Below are 15,237 nucleotides of genomic sequence, written 5' to 3' on the forward strand. Positions count from 1 at the left end.
AGGCATTAGATAGTTGTCCAGTCCATCTGAAAACTGCTGGATTCTGAGTAATCTGAAGTTTTTAGGGCACCTTGAAATCAAATTATTGGTCCCCTTTGGAAAATATAACCACTTATATCTTCCTTCTTGAACATAAAATAACTACCGAAATACAAGACCAGTTTTGGCCAGATAGGGCAGCACTTGTTATATAATCAATGTATACCCTGGCCAATAATTTTCAGAAAGAATAAAGTCTGATTCCAGTATATGGATCTTTAAGCTGACCATACAATGTTACATTTTGTTTTTATTTTTTTATCTGCTCAGCCTTCAGACGGAACTAAAAAATATGCAGTCCTAGCTATTGTATTTTGTCCACCAGTGCGGCATTTGATGTTGCCCCTGTTCTGCTGACAATTTTTGACCTGGCTTATTCAATTCTTTTTAAAGTATGTTGGGCGGGAGGGGCTAGCAGGGCCACTCATGAAGTGACTTTCTTGATGAACCATCTGAAATTTATCCATGTATAGTCCGCTTCAGGTAGACCTTATTTAGAGTACTGTTTCTAGTTTTGAAGACCTCATTTACAAAAAGATATTGATAAAATTGGAGTCCAGAGATGGGCAACAAAAATGCAGCTGCTGTTTGATTGGACGCAACCGTTGTTTGTCGTAATAATTCTCCAGCAGGCTCCTGCCACAAAACACTGCAAAAAGCATGTTTGCACGGATACATAGGCTTACATGCAGGGGAGTTTAAAGGCTGCAAAATTAACGCCTGATGCCCCTAGAAGCAACTGCACAAACGTCCAGTGTGCGTGAGGCCCTAAATACATTAAGGCTGTGAATAAGGTTTGGGGGGGCAGTATTTAAGGTAGGAAGTGAAGATCAAGAAAACGGGGACATGACCTCAAAACTAACGTCTAAAAGTAATATTTTAATAGAGATGTTGAATCAGTCAATTTTACGTGAATTTGAACATGCTTGGCACAAACCCAGATCTGTAAAAAAGGGACAGGCCACTTGGTCATTTTCTGTTCTCATTCTTCCAATAAATTGCCTGCCAAAAAATAAAAAACAATCTAAAGACAGTCCCTGGGTTTGACTGATCCTCTCGTTTTTTTATTTGCTTTAATGCTTGGGCAGTGGTAAAGGTACCGTATATGCCAATACAAATCGATAATTAAATCCTTGTACAGTATGCAAAAAATGTGGAAGGTGCCATTTCTGACATTTTTTTTAAAGTGCAAGCTCTGGGACGATTTTCTTCATTCTTACTTTTCTAGGCTTTCAGAAACTGACGTAGAACACATATTTATTGAGGACTTCTAACCTGAATACTTGTTCAAGGTCCATGATTCACTAACCCAAAGATAATGGTTAAAGCCTCATAACCGTAACTTAAGCCTTATTGCTCCTTAAGGTCTGTGGTTGCTGGCAGACAAATAGAACTACAAAACTTTAACTCACCCAGTGCTTCTTTGTCATGTAATAAATGTTAATTTGTAGAACTACAATTGTACACAGATTGTGAAAAACATATATAAAGAATAACAACACTTTAACATTCGAAATAAACAAAAGATTTCCCAGCACACTTGCCAGCCTGCAAAACAGCCAAATTGACCCTGTCTAGGCACAGGGACACATGGGACGCCTAGCAAGAGCACAACAGCAGCTGAAGGCATCCAATGTGTCCCCGCATCCAATTCAACCAGCTGTACTAAAAAGTGGCAACCACCCCAGCCTACAACTTACCTTTGCAGTAAGGTGCGCATGGAAGGGCAATCCACATCACAAACCAAAGATTTCCCACACCTGGCACATTTACCAGCCAGCCTGCAAATCAACCAAATTTACCCAGTTTATGAATTGAGGATAGTTACATAGTTAGTCATGCTGAAAAAAGACACAAGTCGATCTAGCTCAACCAACAAAAAAGAAAACACAACCATACAATCCCATATACACAATCCTATACCCACAGTTGATCCACCGGAAGGCAAAAAACCCCAGCAAAGCATGATCCAATTTGCTATAGCAGGGGAAAAAATCCCTTCTCGATCCCCTGAGAGGCAATCGGATATTCTCTTGATCAACTTTACCCAGTTATATTATGTACACCTAAGAAAGAATCCAGGCCTTTTTTTAAAGCAATCTACTGAGCTGGCCAGAACCACTTCTGGAGGGAGTCTATTCCCCATTTTCACAGCTCTTACTGTGAAGAAACCTTTCCGTATTTGAAGACTAAATCTCTTTTTCTCTAGATGTAATAAGTGCCCCCTTGTCCTCTGTGATGACTTTAAAGTGAATAACTCAACCCCAAGTTCACTTTATGGACCCCTTATGTATTTTATACGTGTTAATCATATCCCCATCTCAACCACTTGCTGACCAGCTGCCGTAGTTTTACAGCGGTAGGCCGCTGTTCTGTCACAGATGTATACAGCCTATTTAGGAACACAGGTCTTTGTGTTCATCCAGTGAGTACAACCCCCATACAGTTAGAAAGCACCACCTAGGAGCACGCGTAACTCCTTGATCGCCCTGGTGTTAACCCCTTCCCTGCCAGTGTCATTAGTACAGTAACAGTGCATATTTTTAGTCTACTGTATTAGTGTCACTGGTCCTCTCAAAAGTGTCAGGTGTCTGATCTGTCCACCGCAATGTCGCAGTCCTGCTAAAAAAATCGCTGATCGCCACCATTACTAGTAAAAAATAAATTATTAGAAATTATATAAATATATCCCCTAGTTTGTAGATTTTTTTTTTACCAAAAATATGTGGCAGAATACATATTGGGCTAAATTAATGAAACATTTTTTTTTATTGGGAATGTTTTATAGCAAAAAGTAAAAAATATTTATCTTTTTTTCAGAATTGTCACTCCTTCTTTTTTTTTTTTTTTTTTTTTTCCGCTTATCGCGCAAAAAATAAAACCACAGAGGTGATCAAATACCACCAAAAGAAAGCTCTATTTGTGGGGAAAAACCATCAATCTTATTTCGGTACAGCATCACAGGTGCCGTATCCCAAAAAATAGCCTGGTCATTAAGGGGGTAAAACCTTCCGGTCCATAAGTGGTTAATCTCCTCTTCTCAAGAGAGAATACATTCAGTTCCTCTAATCTTTTCTCATAGCTGAGCTCCTCCATGCCTCTTTATCAGTTTGGTTGCCCTTCCCTGCACTTTCTCCGGTTCCCCGATATCCTTTTTGATAACTTGTGTCCAAAACTAAACTGCATATTCAAGATGAGGTCTTACTAATGATTTGTACAGGAGCAAAATAATAGCTCTCTCTTTCTCTCTGCAGTCCATGCCTCTCTTAACCACTTTACCACCGGAGGATTTTGCTGTCTTCCGTCCAGGCCACTTTTTGCGATTCGGCGCTGTGCGACTTTAACTGACAATTGCGCGGTCGTGCAACGCTGTACCCAAACGAAATTTACGTCCTTTTTTTCCCACAAACAGAGCTTTCTTTTGGTGGTATTTGATCACCTGTGCGATTTTTACTTTTTGCGCTATAAACAAAAAAAGAGCGTTTATTTTAAAAAAATAACAATATTTTTAACATTTTTTTATATGAAATTCCCCCCCAAAAAAGATGTAAAAACCAATTTTTTTAAAAATTTTTGGCCAATTTGTTTTTTGCTACCTATGTTTGGTAAAAAAAATCACAATAAGTGTATTTTGATTGGTTTGCGCAAAAGTTATTGCGTTTACTAACAAAGGGAAAGATTTCTGTCATTTTTGGTGTTTTTTTTTTTAACGCGTAATGGCGGCGATCTGCGATTTTTTTTTTTTTGCGGGACTGCGACATTGCGGCGGACAGATCGGACCCTTGACTGACATTTTTGACACTTTTGGGGGTACCAGTGACATTACTGCAGTAATCAGTGCTATATATATGCACTGTTACTGTAAAAATGACACTGGCAGGGAAGGGGTTAATTTTATTGGAGAGGGAGGGGTTAATGTATGCCTGGTGCTTACTGACGTGTGGGGGGGGGGAGGGGACTGAGTGAGTCATGGACAGATCGGATGTCCAGCTATGCTGAACAGTCCGATCTGTCACTCCCTGTCACTATGGAGATCCGCCCGCTTGTGTTTACACAGGCGGGCGGATCTCCACACTAGATCCCCGACGATCGGGGGAAGAGCGGCGGCGATCGCCGCTGCTCCTCCCCTGGCCCGACTCCCGCTGTGACTGAAAACAGCGGGAGCGAGCCTCCAGCGGCGCGCAAGCGCCGCCCAGAAGGGGGAGTGTCTGACGACGTAGTACTACGTCGTCAGACGATAACGAGCCACTCTGCCGCAGTAATATTACTGTGGGCGGTGGTAAAGTGGTTAATACAAGAAAGGACTTTTTTTTTTTTTTTGCACACATTTGCAAATATATATGTAAGCCGCTTTGTTTACATTGAGGCTCCCCTATATACTATGGTCTTAACTCTATAGTTTTCTGAGTCTTGCAAATTGGAGCACATATAGCAGTGGATAGATTAAGGGCAGGTGTGCTTGGTGTCCACTTAAAGCCTTGAACCTTGATGAGGGCACTGCAGCATACACATATTTTTGCAAATGTGTGTTAACAAAACCCTAACTTTTTACCGGGAATTGTTAGACCGGGTCAATATGGCTGTTTTGCAGGCTAGCTGGTAAGTGTTCTGGGAAATCTTTAGTGTCGGGTCACACTTATGCGATGCGGGAAGGCTGCGAATTCGCAGCCTGTTCCCACATCGCAAACGCACCCCTGGCAGTTCACACTGCCATATGCGATACGCTGGGGGTGTCAATGAAATGTTAACAACACCCCCAGTTTGATTGCATATCGCAGTGCGATCTTTACAGTTTGCACAGGATCGGATCGCACAAGTGTGAACCACTGTGCGATCCGATCCTGATGCGGCTGAAAAAAAGGGTCCTGTGCGTCTTTGCTGCGGGTGCAGTACGAATTTAGCCATACAAAGTGTATGGCTGAATTTGCACCGCACAGCCGATCGCATGTAATGAAGGAGAAGTGCGCTCCGATATTACATGCGATCGCCGCAAGAGTGTGAACCGGCACTTAATTTGTTTTGTGGTGTGTGCGTTACCCTTCCGTGTGCACCTTACCGCAACGACTGGTTATAGGTTGCGGTGGTTGCCATTGTTTTGAACACTCTAACATTGTTTGGCCTAATTTATTATATATTTACCACATTATACCATAAATGACAGACCTAAAGTCCATGAGCAAAATGGAATTGGAGCTGTGGCTTTTGCTTGGGGATCTGGTCCAGCAAAGAGTTTTGCGCATAGTTTGCTGTTTCTCAAGAAACCTGAAGGCGGAGGTTGTCTCCCTGCATGCTTGGAAACAGATTTCTTTTACATAAAGACCCATGGAGAAAAGGCCACATGTGCAGTACCATATTGGCCTTCCAACTAGATGGACAGAAGCACCATGGTCCATAATGCACACTGACCTGAAGTATGAGTATAAATTGAATTGGGGCTTTTAAAATAAACTTTTTTAATAGCACCACACTATTGAAATATGTATTATCCTTTAAAGAAACAAAAATGATAAACTGTGTAGTGAGCATGCTCTTGGCATTCAAGCTCATATGGATACACAAGTGTGCCATTTATGTTATGTGGTAAAATTGCAGCATGCTAATTGTTTTGGTAGAAATGACATGGTTTTGTAATAGTTTGGCTTTTTGACAAGTGCTATATATGCCCGAGAAACCAATATGTAGCCAAAATACAAACCATCTAGGGGTTCTGGGCCCCAGAGCAACCATGTGACGTGCTGTGGCTGTTTATGTTCTTAGTTGAATTTGATTAATAAGTTAATTGATCCGAATTAATCTCTTTTAGGTTGCGGTTTCCAAATTGTTCATTGAAACTGAACATATGCTCTTGGCCCTTTTTTATATAGGCATTCAAATTAGATCCAGCTGTCTGTTTTTTTGGAAAAGTCCTGCATTCCCTTTAATATTTTTTTCCTCACCTAAACATGACAGGTTGAAGGTAAAAGGATATAATCAGGTGTGTGCTTGTTTATATCTGTCTTCCCATAGACCTAGGCTCTGGCAGGAAAGGACTGAATGGACACAAAAGTGACATCTGTACCTTTCATCTCTGATTCCACAGTGGATATTTTCACTGATCCCCTGCTGACTGGAACAGATGACACCGGCATAAATTGCTGTACACTATAGGTGGAGTATACTTCCTGCTGTGCGGCAATAAAAATTCTGCATGTGGGATTAACCGTGTTATAAACGTCAGCTTTCATGAGGCCATACTCCTGCATTCACCTGCTTTGGGTAATTGTAGGCTGCAACCTGTGGCTAAAAAGGCACTGTTTTATATATGAGTTTTGTCAAAGTAGTCTTTTCATTTTTGTACCTACCATTTGCCAAGACTGGTCATGGTTCAAAACATAGCTTTTTGAAGCAATGAAGTTGTTTACATCTTGTGCTGAACATGAATAAAGCGATTGTTCAGTCATCCTTTGACAAATTGAACCTCAGCAGCTACAAAAACTATAGCTACTGACTTTTAATAATAGAAACACCTGTCCCAGGATCCACCACTATCCCCACCCGGTCGGTTTTCTCACTGGGCTTCGGTCCCCGGAGCCAGCATGCTAACCATGGGCAGCCGGCTGCATCTGAATGGTTCCACAGCTTTCTGGGACCTGTGATATTCCCAAAAGGCTTCAGAGGAAAGAGGGGGGTGACGTTCCAGTGAAGTGGGAGAGCCGGTACCTGTCAAAACCAGGTATCCCCCCCCCCCCCCTTTAAAAGAATAAATTGCCAAATGTGAAGGAGGAGGAGGATGAGGAAGAAGAGCGGAACTTCCCCTTTTGGGTGAAGTTCCATTTTAAGTAAGCCCTTTTTAAAACTTTTCAATATAAGTTTTTTTTACAGGTTACAGGCTGATAATGATGTGATCAGTGCATCAGCTTGAGGTGTACAATTTGCTTGAATATGCTTACAACATTTACATATAATGTATTTAATCTGTTGTAGTATACAATAGAGGTAGCCTCTAAGGTCAGCTGTAATTTATTCCCTCTAGTATGTCATTATGCTTGGTGTTTAGAGGTTAGACAAAGTTCTGGTGATACTTGGAGGACTGGACCACCTACTATATGTGATCTGACGTTTTGCTGGATTTTAAGACTATACAACCATTACTTCAGGCTTACATGAACCTGTTTACAATTTCTGTTAGATTTTGGTCTTTACCTGGACTATTAGTTGAAGTCCACGTAACTTTTATTTGGTCAGGCTAATGTTTAGACACAATTTAGTTATACTATTGCTGCTTTGTAGTATGTCTAACATATCTGGAAGGATTATTTTAATTAATTTCAATCTCTTCCCTTTTTTCCAGTTTGCCCAAGTATGGATATTCGGAATAACCTAACAAAGTTGTATGACTTAGAAGACTGCACTGTTATTGAAGGTCATCTACAGATTTTGCTAATGTTTAACACCAAACCAGAACATTTTAAAGGGTTAAGATTTTCCAATCTTACCATGATAACGGACTACCTCCTTCTCTTTCGTGTTTACGGTCTGCAAAGTCTAAAAGACCTATTTCCAAATCTCACAGTCATTCGTGGTACTCGACTCTTTTTTAACTATGCCTTGGTCATTTTTGAGATGCTTGATCTAAAGGAGATCGGTCTACACAGCCTTATGCGCATAACTAGAGGCTCTGTCAGGATTGAGAAGAACTACGAACTGTGTTACCTATCTACCATTGACTGGTCAAAAATCCTGGACTCTGTGGAAGACAACTATATCAACCTCAACAAAGATAACAAGGAGGAATGTGGGGATGTGTGCCCTGGTGCTATAAAGGGAAAGAACAGTTGTCCTTCTACAGTAATTAACTCTGTGTTTGGTGAGCGCTGCTGGACCCAGGATCACTGTCAAAGAAGTAAGTTTTTTTTTAATTTTTTTATGTGTTTTATATAAAATTGCAATTGATGATTTTTTTTTGTTTCTTGTTGTCTTAACCACTTCCTCAAATGGACGTACCCATACGTCCTTGGGGTTCAGTGGTAATACCAGGATGATGCCTGCACCTACAGCAGGGCTTAAAAATTTTACTGAAATCTAGGAGCCAGCTAAAAAAGTTAGGAGCCATTTTTTTTTTTTTTTTAAACAACCAACCAAGCTTTATTTCCAAAAAAATAACATTTACACATAAAGACGACTAGAACCCCACTCTCCTCTATAGCGCAATTGGATGGAAACAGACTGTCTGTCTGTTTCCATCCGATGCCATCTGATCCGATCCACGGGGTGGATAGAAAATAGAACCACCATCCCTCTGTTTTTGGCAGACAGGATCAGATGGCGGCAGATTACTGCTCCATAGAGGAGACTGAGGGGTCCGATCAGGTCAGCCTGAGAAACTGACAGGCGGACCTGATCAGACAGCCCGTGTGAAAGGGGCCTTCGGCTGTGGCATGGCGATGAGGAAAAAAAAAAATTATATTATTATATAATATTTATTTTTTTTATAATTGGAAAAAAAAATGAAGAAAATTTTTTTTATTTTTTTTATAATTGAAAAAAGAAAAATATTTTTTTTTAATAATGAAAAAAAAAATAAATTTTTTTTTTAATAATTTACAAAAACAAATTAATGAATAATAATAATAATAATAACCACACTCCCTGTCCACTTACCTTTTAAGCAAAGGTAAGTGGACAGGGAGATGAAGCCTGCAAAAACTTCCCTCTCATCTCCTCTTGGGGAAGGAGAGGGACAGGAATTGAGGACAGGCAGGGGAAACAGCCATTAGTTACTGCTTGTCAAACTCCCGGCCACCACAAGAGGGCGCCAGTTCCCCGTTCTCACTGAAGAAGGCTGAAAAGCCGCGGCCTCAATTTTTCGGACGGTGCGGTAGTCCGTGCACTCGGTGAGTGGTTGGGGGGGAGCAAAAGGACAACTCTTGCAGTGCACCCCAGGCGCCAGGTCGCTAATTTTAGTCGCCAATGCGACCTGGCGCCCGGGGTTTGTCGAGCCCTGACCTACAGCCATCATCCCGGTATCATGTTTTGCAGCCAGCGATTCTATTTTTGGCAGAAGTGATCGGAGTGGCTAATTAGCCACTCAATCACTTTTGTGGGTGGCGGAAGGGGGTCCCAACCCCCTCCCGCCGCCTCTCCTGGGCTCTCCGGTCCCATTGCAGAGACCAGGAGCGATGCAGCGATGGCTGCCTGATAGAGAGGAACTGACGTCACCCCCTCTCTCTCTGTAGCCCTGGAAACTGGGAGCGACGAGTATTGGGCATTGGTTCAGCCCCTTTGTTTACCTGGCGACCAGAGAAGCAGCTGATCGGTCTCATCGACTGCATGGTAGGCCAGAGGAGAAATTTGGGGGCTAATAGATCTCAAATCTCTCCATAAAGAGGACCTGTCATGGCCCATGCTGTCACAAGGGATGCGGTTCGTCCCTTGTGATAGCAATAAAGTTATTCAAATTATTATTATTTTTTTTTAAAGTGATGATAATAATAAAAAAAACTTGAAAGCGCCCCCGTCCCACCGTGCTTACACGCAAATGCGAACGCATACATTACTCCGACACATATATGTAAACGGTGATCGTACCACACGTGAGGTATTGTTGCAAACGTCAGAGCGAGAGCAATAATTGTAGCACCAGACTTTCTGTGCGGGTCTAAACTGGTAACCTGTAAAGGTGTTTAAAGCGTCCCCTATGGAGAATTTTAAGCATCATGGTTTGTGGCCATTCCACGGGCAGATGCAATTTTAAAGCTTGTTGGGTATCTATTTACTCGGTCATCATGTTTCACATTATAAAAAATTGGGCTAACTTTACTGTTTTTTTTTTTTCTTTTTTTATACATGAAAGTTTTTTTTTTTTTTCGAACAAAAATTGCGTTTGAAAAACTGCTGCGCAAAAACCGTGTGGCAAAAAAAATAAATAAATTGCAACACAAACCATTTTATTCTATATGGTCTCTGCTTAAAAAAAATTATATACATACACACACAGTATCTCACAAAAGTGAGCACATCCCTCACATTTTTGTAAATATTTTATTAAATCTTTTTAAGTGACAACACTGAAGAAATGACACTTTGCTACAATGTAAGGTAGTGAGTGTACAGCTTGTATAACAGTGTAAATTTGCTGTCTATCCAAAATAACTCAACACACAGCCATTAATGTCTAAACTGCTGGCAATAAAAGTGAGTACACCCCTTAGTGAAAATGTCCAAAGTGGGCTCAATTAGCCTTTTTCCCTCCCCGGTGTCATGTGTCATGTGAGTTATCGCTCTCATTCTCTCATACTGGTCACTGGAAGTTCAACATGGCATCTCATGGCAAAGAACTCTCTGAAGATCTGAAAAAAAATAATTGTTGCTCTACATAAAGATGGCCTAGGCTATAAGAAGATTGTCAAGACCCTTAAACTGAGCTGCAGCACGGTGGCCAAGACCATACAGCGGTTTAACAGGACAGGTTCCACTCAGAACAGGCCTCGCCATGGTCGACCAAAGAAGTTGAGTGCATGTCATATCCAGAGGTTGTCAGCGTCATGTCCAGAGGTTGTTCTTGGGAAATAGACATATGAGTGCTGTCAGCATTGCTGCAGAGGTTAAAGGGGTGGGAGGTCAGCCTGTCAGTGCTCAGACCATACACCGCACATTGCATCAAATTGGTCTGCATGGCTGTCATCCCAGAAGGAAGCCTCTTCTAAAGATGATGCACAAGGAAGCCTGCAAACAGTTTGCTGAAGACAAGCAGACTAAGGACATGGATTGCTGGAACCGTGTCCTGTGGTCTAATGAGACCAAGATAAAATTATTTGGTTCAGAGGGTGTCAAGCGTGTTTAAGTGTCATGGTCTGGGGCTGCATGAGTGCTGCGGGGACTGGAGAGCTACAGTTCATTGAGGAAACCATGAATGCCGACATATACTGTGACATACTGAAGCAGCGCACGATCCCCTCCCTTCAGAGACTGGGCCACAGGATTCCAACATAACGACCCCAAACACACCTCCAAGACAACCACTGCCTTGCTAAAGAAGCTGAGGGTAAAGGTGATGGACTGGCCAAGCATGTCTCCAGACCTAAACCCTATTGAGCATCTGTGGGGCATCCTCAAAAGGAAGGTGGAGGGGGGCAAGGTCTCTAACATCCACCAGCTTTGTGATGTCGTCATGCAGGAGTGGAAGAGGACTCCAGTGATAACCTGTGAAGCTCTGGTGAACTCCATGCCCAAGAGGGTTAAGGCAGTGCTGGAAAATAATGGTGGCCACACAAAATATTGACGTTTTGGGCCCAATTTGGACATTTGCACTTAGGGGTGTACTCACTTTTGTTGCCAGCGGTTTAGACATTAATGGCTGTGTGTTGAGTTATTTTGAGGGGACAGCAAATTTACACTGTTATACAAGCTGTAATTCACTACTTTACATTGTAGCAAAGTGTCATTTCTTCAGAGTTGTCGCATGAAAAGATATAATAAAATATGTACACAAATGTGAGGGGTGTACTCACTTTTGTAAGATACTGTAATGTTTGGGAGTTTTAAGTAATTTTTGTAAAAGTGTAAGAGCGAAGTGTCAGAATAGGCTTGGGAAAGGAGTTGGTTAAAGCAGATTGTTTATGTACTGCACATCTGAATCTATGCAAAGCAACAAATCTGTGCTCCAGGCATCATTTTGTCAGCCTTCTACAGGAGAGCCAGTGCGCTGGGACCTGGCCATTGAAGGTGACCAGACAGGAAGCAATCCCAAATTATCGTGTGTCCATTAAAGGAGGTCAAAGATGTTCCCACAACTTTTACCCCACCCTCTTAGAATGGAAAAAGAGTTGAACCTTATGGAAAAACTCTGTAACCTGTTAACGAAGGTCAGACATGGTATGTCTCTTGTGTATAGGATGTTAACCGACCTTGAGGGTGAGGGGAAACCACCTGTTGTTGAAAATTGGGAGAAATAAACCGGAATTAGTTTAGAAGAAAGTGAATGTACTTGAGAGCCGTACACCATACCGCTAGGAATGTGAACACTATTGAGCTGAACTAGCCATGTCTGGCGAGATGGTACACTACCCCAATTAGGGTTCACCTTTATTTTTCTGAGAGATCCAATCAATGGATAAGCTGGTGGGGATGTCAGGTTGAAGGATCAATGTTCCATATATGGTGGGAATGTCCGAAAATTTGTATATTCTGGTTAAGAATACAATATTTTATTAACCAGATTAAAGGGGTAGAATTGGCAGATGACCCATGGGTCTGCCTATTTCAAAAAAGGAATCTATCATTTAAAAGTTTATAGAACCTATAATAAAAAGATTTTCAAAAAAAAAAAAGTTTATAGAACCTCTATAGTCCCAAATTTGTTAAATGATGCGAAAGGGACAATACTAAATAGATGGTTGGAAATAATGCCCCCACTGAGAGGGAATGGTGTGGGAGAGTGGAATTTTATAAATTAAATGAAATTTATGTGTAGTATGGATGAAGAACAATCTGATAAATTCTTAAAAAAAAAATGGGAAAAATTGAATGTTTTTAAAACTACTAGGGATTATATTAGGGATGAAAATTCTGGGCCGAAACCGAAAATGCAGGATGCCCTTGGCCGAAAACCGAAAATGACTTTTTCCCCCAAATAAATTAAAATTAAAAGAGGGGCATACACCAAAAATAGGCAGCGACGTACACCTATCGCTGCCACCCTATCACAGTATATGGTTAATTTAATTACCAATTGTATTTGTATTATGCAGCATGAGGGGCTTAATGTATTGCCACTGCTGGTCACTGATGCATTAGTGACCGACCAGTGGCAGTTAATTAACCCCTTTGTGCTGCATTAGTGCAACCAGTATCAGTGTTAATTAACACTGGTTGCACTGATACTGGTTGCACTAATGCAGCACAAAGGGGTTAATTAACTGCCACTGGTTGGTCACTAATGCATCAGTGACCAGCAGTGGCAATATATTAAACCCCCTCATGCTGCATAATACAAATACCATTGGTAAGCTCGACTCAGCTCCCCCCCCCCCCCACTGCCTCAGCGCCCCCCTCGGCAGTACACCCCCCCCCCGCCTCAGCGTCCCTCCCCATCCCAAGGATGCAATCTCCTACTCACTCTGCTCCTCCGGTGTCCTTCCAGTTTCAAAAGATGCGCCTCTGGCCGGCGGCCCGCCTCCCTGTGATGTCACTACTACTACGATCTGTGCATGAATGAACTAACACACCGGGCGGGAGGGCGGGTGAGCGGCTGCTAATAGCTATAACTATGTGAGCACTTCACTTCCCTGTCAGAGGAGATACCCGCATGACAGGGAAGTGAAGCGCTCACATAGTTATAGCTATTAGCGGCCGCTCGCCCGCCCTCCCGCCTGGTGTGTCAGTTCATTCATACACATAGTCGTAGTAGGGACATCATTGAGAGGCGGGCGGCCGGCCAGAGGCGGGACTTTTCAAACCTGCGCTGCGCCCTCCTCCTTCCTCACGGTGGCCATTAATTTCGGCATTTTTAACCCATTTTCGGTCTAAATGGAATTGGCCCATTTTCGGCCGAAAATTTCGGTGGCCGAAATTTCGGTGCATCCCTAGATTATATACAAATTTGAGGAAACTGAAGCCTATACAACCACTTTAAACCGCTTGCCTGGAGTTCAGTTGTACACATAATGAACAGTCCTACAGTTACTCAGTGCAAGCAAACGTAAAAGCTGATCAATTTTGCTTTTTGAAACTGGTTACCATTTTTGCTGACATAGGAATGTGTATTCCAACAAATTAAATTTCATATGGGTTTTAGCACATTTGAAAAGAGGGTAAAATATATACTGTAGCTTATTTCACCATGCTTCCGAGATTGTCATTTTTCCATAATGCTCACATTATCAGCAGTGATAGCCAATGAGAAGTGACCATAATCACACCCCTGAAGATATTGATCCTTAAAGCAATTCATGCATGTTACAGTTTAGTGCATTAAGTCAATAAATAGCCATTCAGATATTTTCTAGTAAATTTTAGTTACATTTTTTTATACTAAATATGATCTACACACCAATAAGATTGCTTTGCCGTGATGGATACATTTAGTTCACTCAAAACAATATTTTGGTGTTGAGTAGATGAAAACAAATTTACTGACTTCTAATATCTCCCAGATGCGTTGTGTTCTATTGCGATCCATTGCAACGCAGGTGCATTTGTTGTGCCATTGACAATGAACACTACAACGCACCCACATGCATCAAAGTGGTACTGTGCCATATATTGCGTGTTACTGCAACGCATATGTGTGAGGGAGAACTCTGTCCCAAACTATACATATTCCAAGAAAGTACATTTTGACCATCTGCTCTTATCCACCTCCTTTTTGAGTGTTTATTTCATTGTATTATAAGAATAGTTTTTAACCGCACGCTCTTCACATGTGCAATAATAAGGAACCGCAGTATTACTAAGCTCTAACTTCAATACTATCTACAGTATATTACCTTCCAGGAGCAGCACACTGTCTGTGTTAAGTTAGTTTCCTGTTTGGGTTTTGTGATATCCTATTAATGACTTCCTATCTAGGGTTTACACCTTCGAGGATGGAATTCATTTCACTGGAAGGGGGTTATGTTTACAATATATACATCTGTCAAACATTAGCAAAAAATATATAATCCTGATGTGCGGGATATACACTGTTAGCTTGTGTCTTACTGTCAATGTTGGTTCAAATCAAGCACTCTGAGGTGACTCCATTTCTTTAAGTGGATCCAAACCCTAACTGGATGACGTAGTTTGTTAAAGTTCTCAATTACCACAATTTTCTTTCTCCCCTAAAATGTTTTTTGCTTCTCAGTACTGCTGATCTCTTCTAGCCATTTCCAGCCACCTCCTGTCTACATGAACTCACTCCAGGGTTGGCAGTACATCATTGCTCTGGACCATCTCCCTGGTTGTGAGAAGAGTGGACCATGCCTACACAATATGTTAATGATTATATGAGACATTAGTCATTTAGGTTTGGATCTAAAATATATTTTCCAGTAAATGGGGCATGGCTCTTTTTTATACTCTGGTATCTTTATAACTGAACCAACCTTACCTCCTCCCTCAAAACTTTAAATCCTTTCTTATTTAAGACAATGGCATTTCATATAATATCAGAGGAACAAACAATATTTACGTCATATTTTACTACACATAATTCTATAGAACAAGAGTTTCTACAATGTA

At 41.5% G+C, this 15,237-nt stretch overlaps 1 protein-coding gene across 1 annotated transcript in view; it reads left to right on the forward strand.

Annotated features, from left to right (window-relative positions):
* The window catches only part of INSR (insulin receptor), a 318,524-nt gene that overhangs the window by 101,824 nt on the left and 201,463 nt on the right, over positions 1–15,237 (forward strand). Inside the window, exon 2 of the mRNA XM_082270578.1 lies at positions 7,370–7,921. Coding sequence (XP_082126704.1) covers positions 7,370–7,921 — 552 coding nt within the window. The remainder of the gene's footprint in view (positions 1–7,369; positions 7,922–15,237) is intronic.

This window comes from Pelophylax lessonae (assembly GCF_965119305.1).
Source record: "Pelophylax lessonae genome assembly, chromosome: 1".
In the NCBI taxonomy this organism is placed as follows: Eukaryota; Metazoa; Chordata; class Amphibia; order Anura; family Ranidae; genus Pelophylax; species Pelophylax lessonae.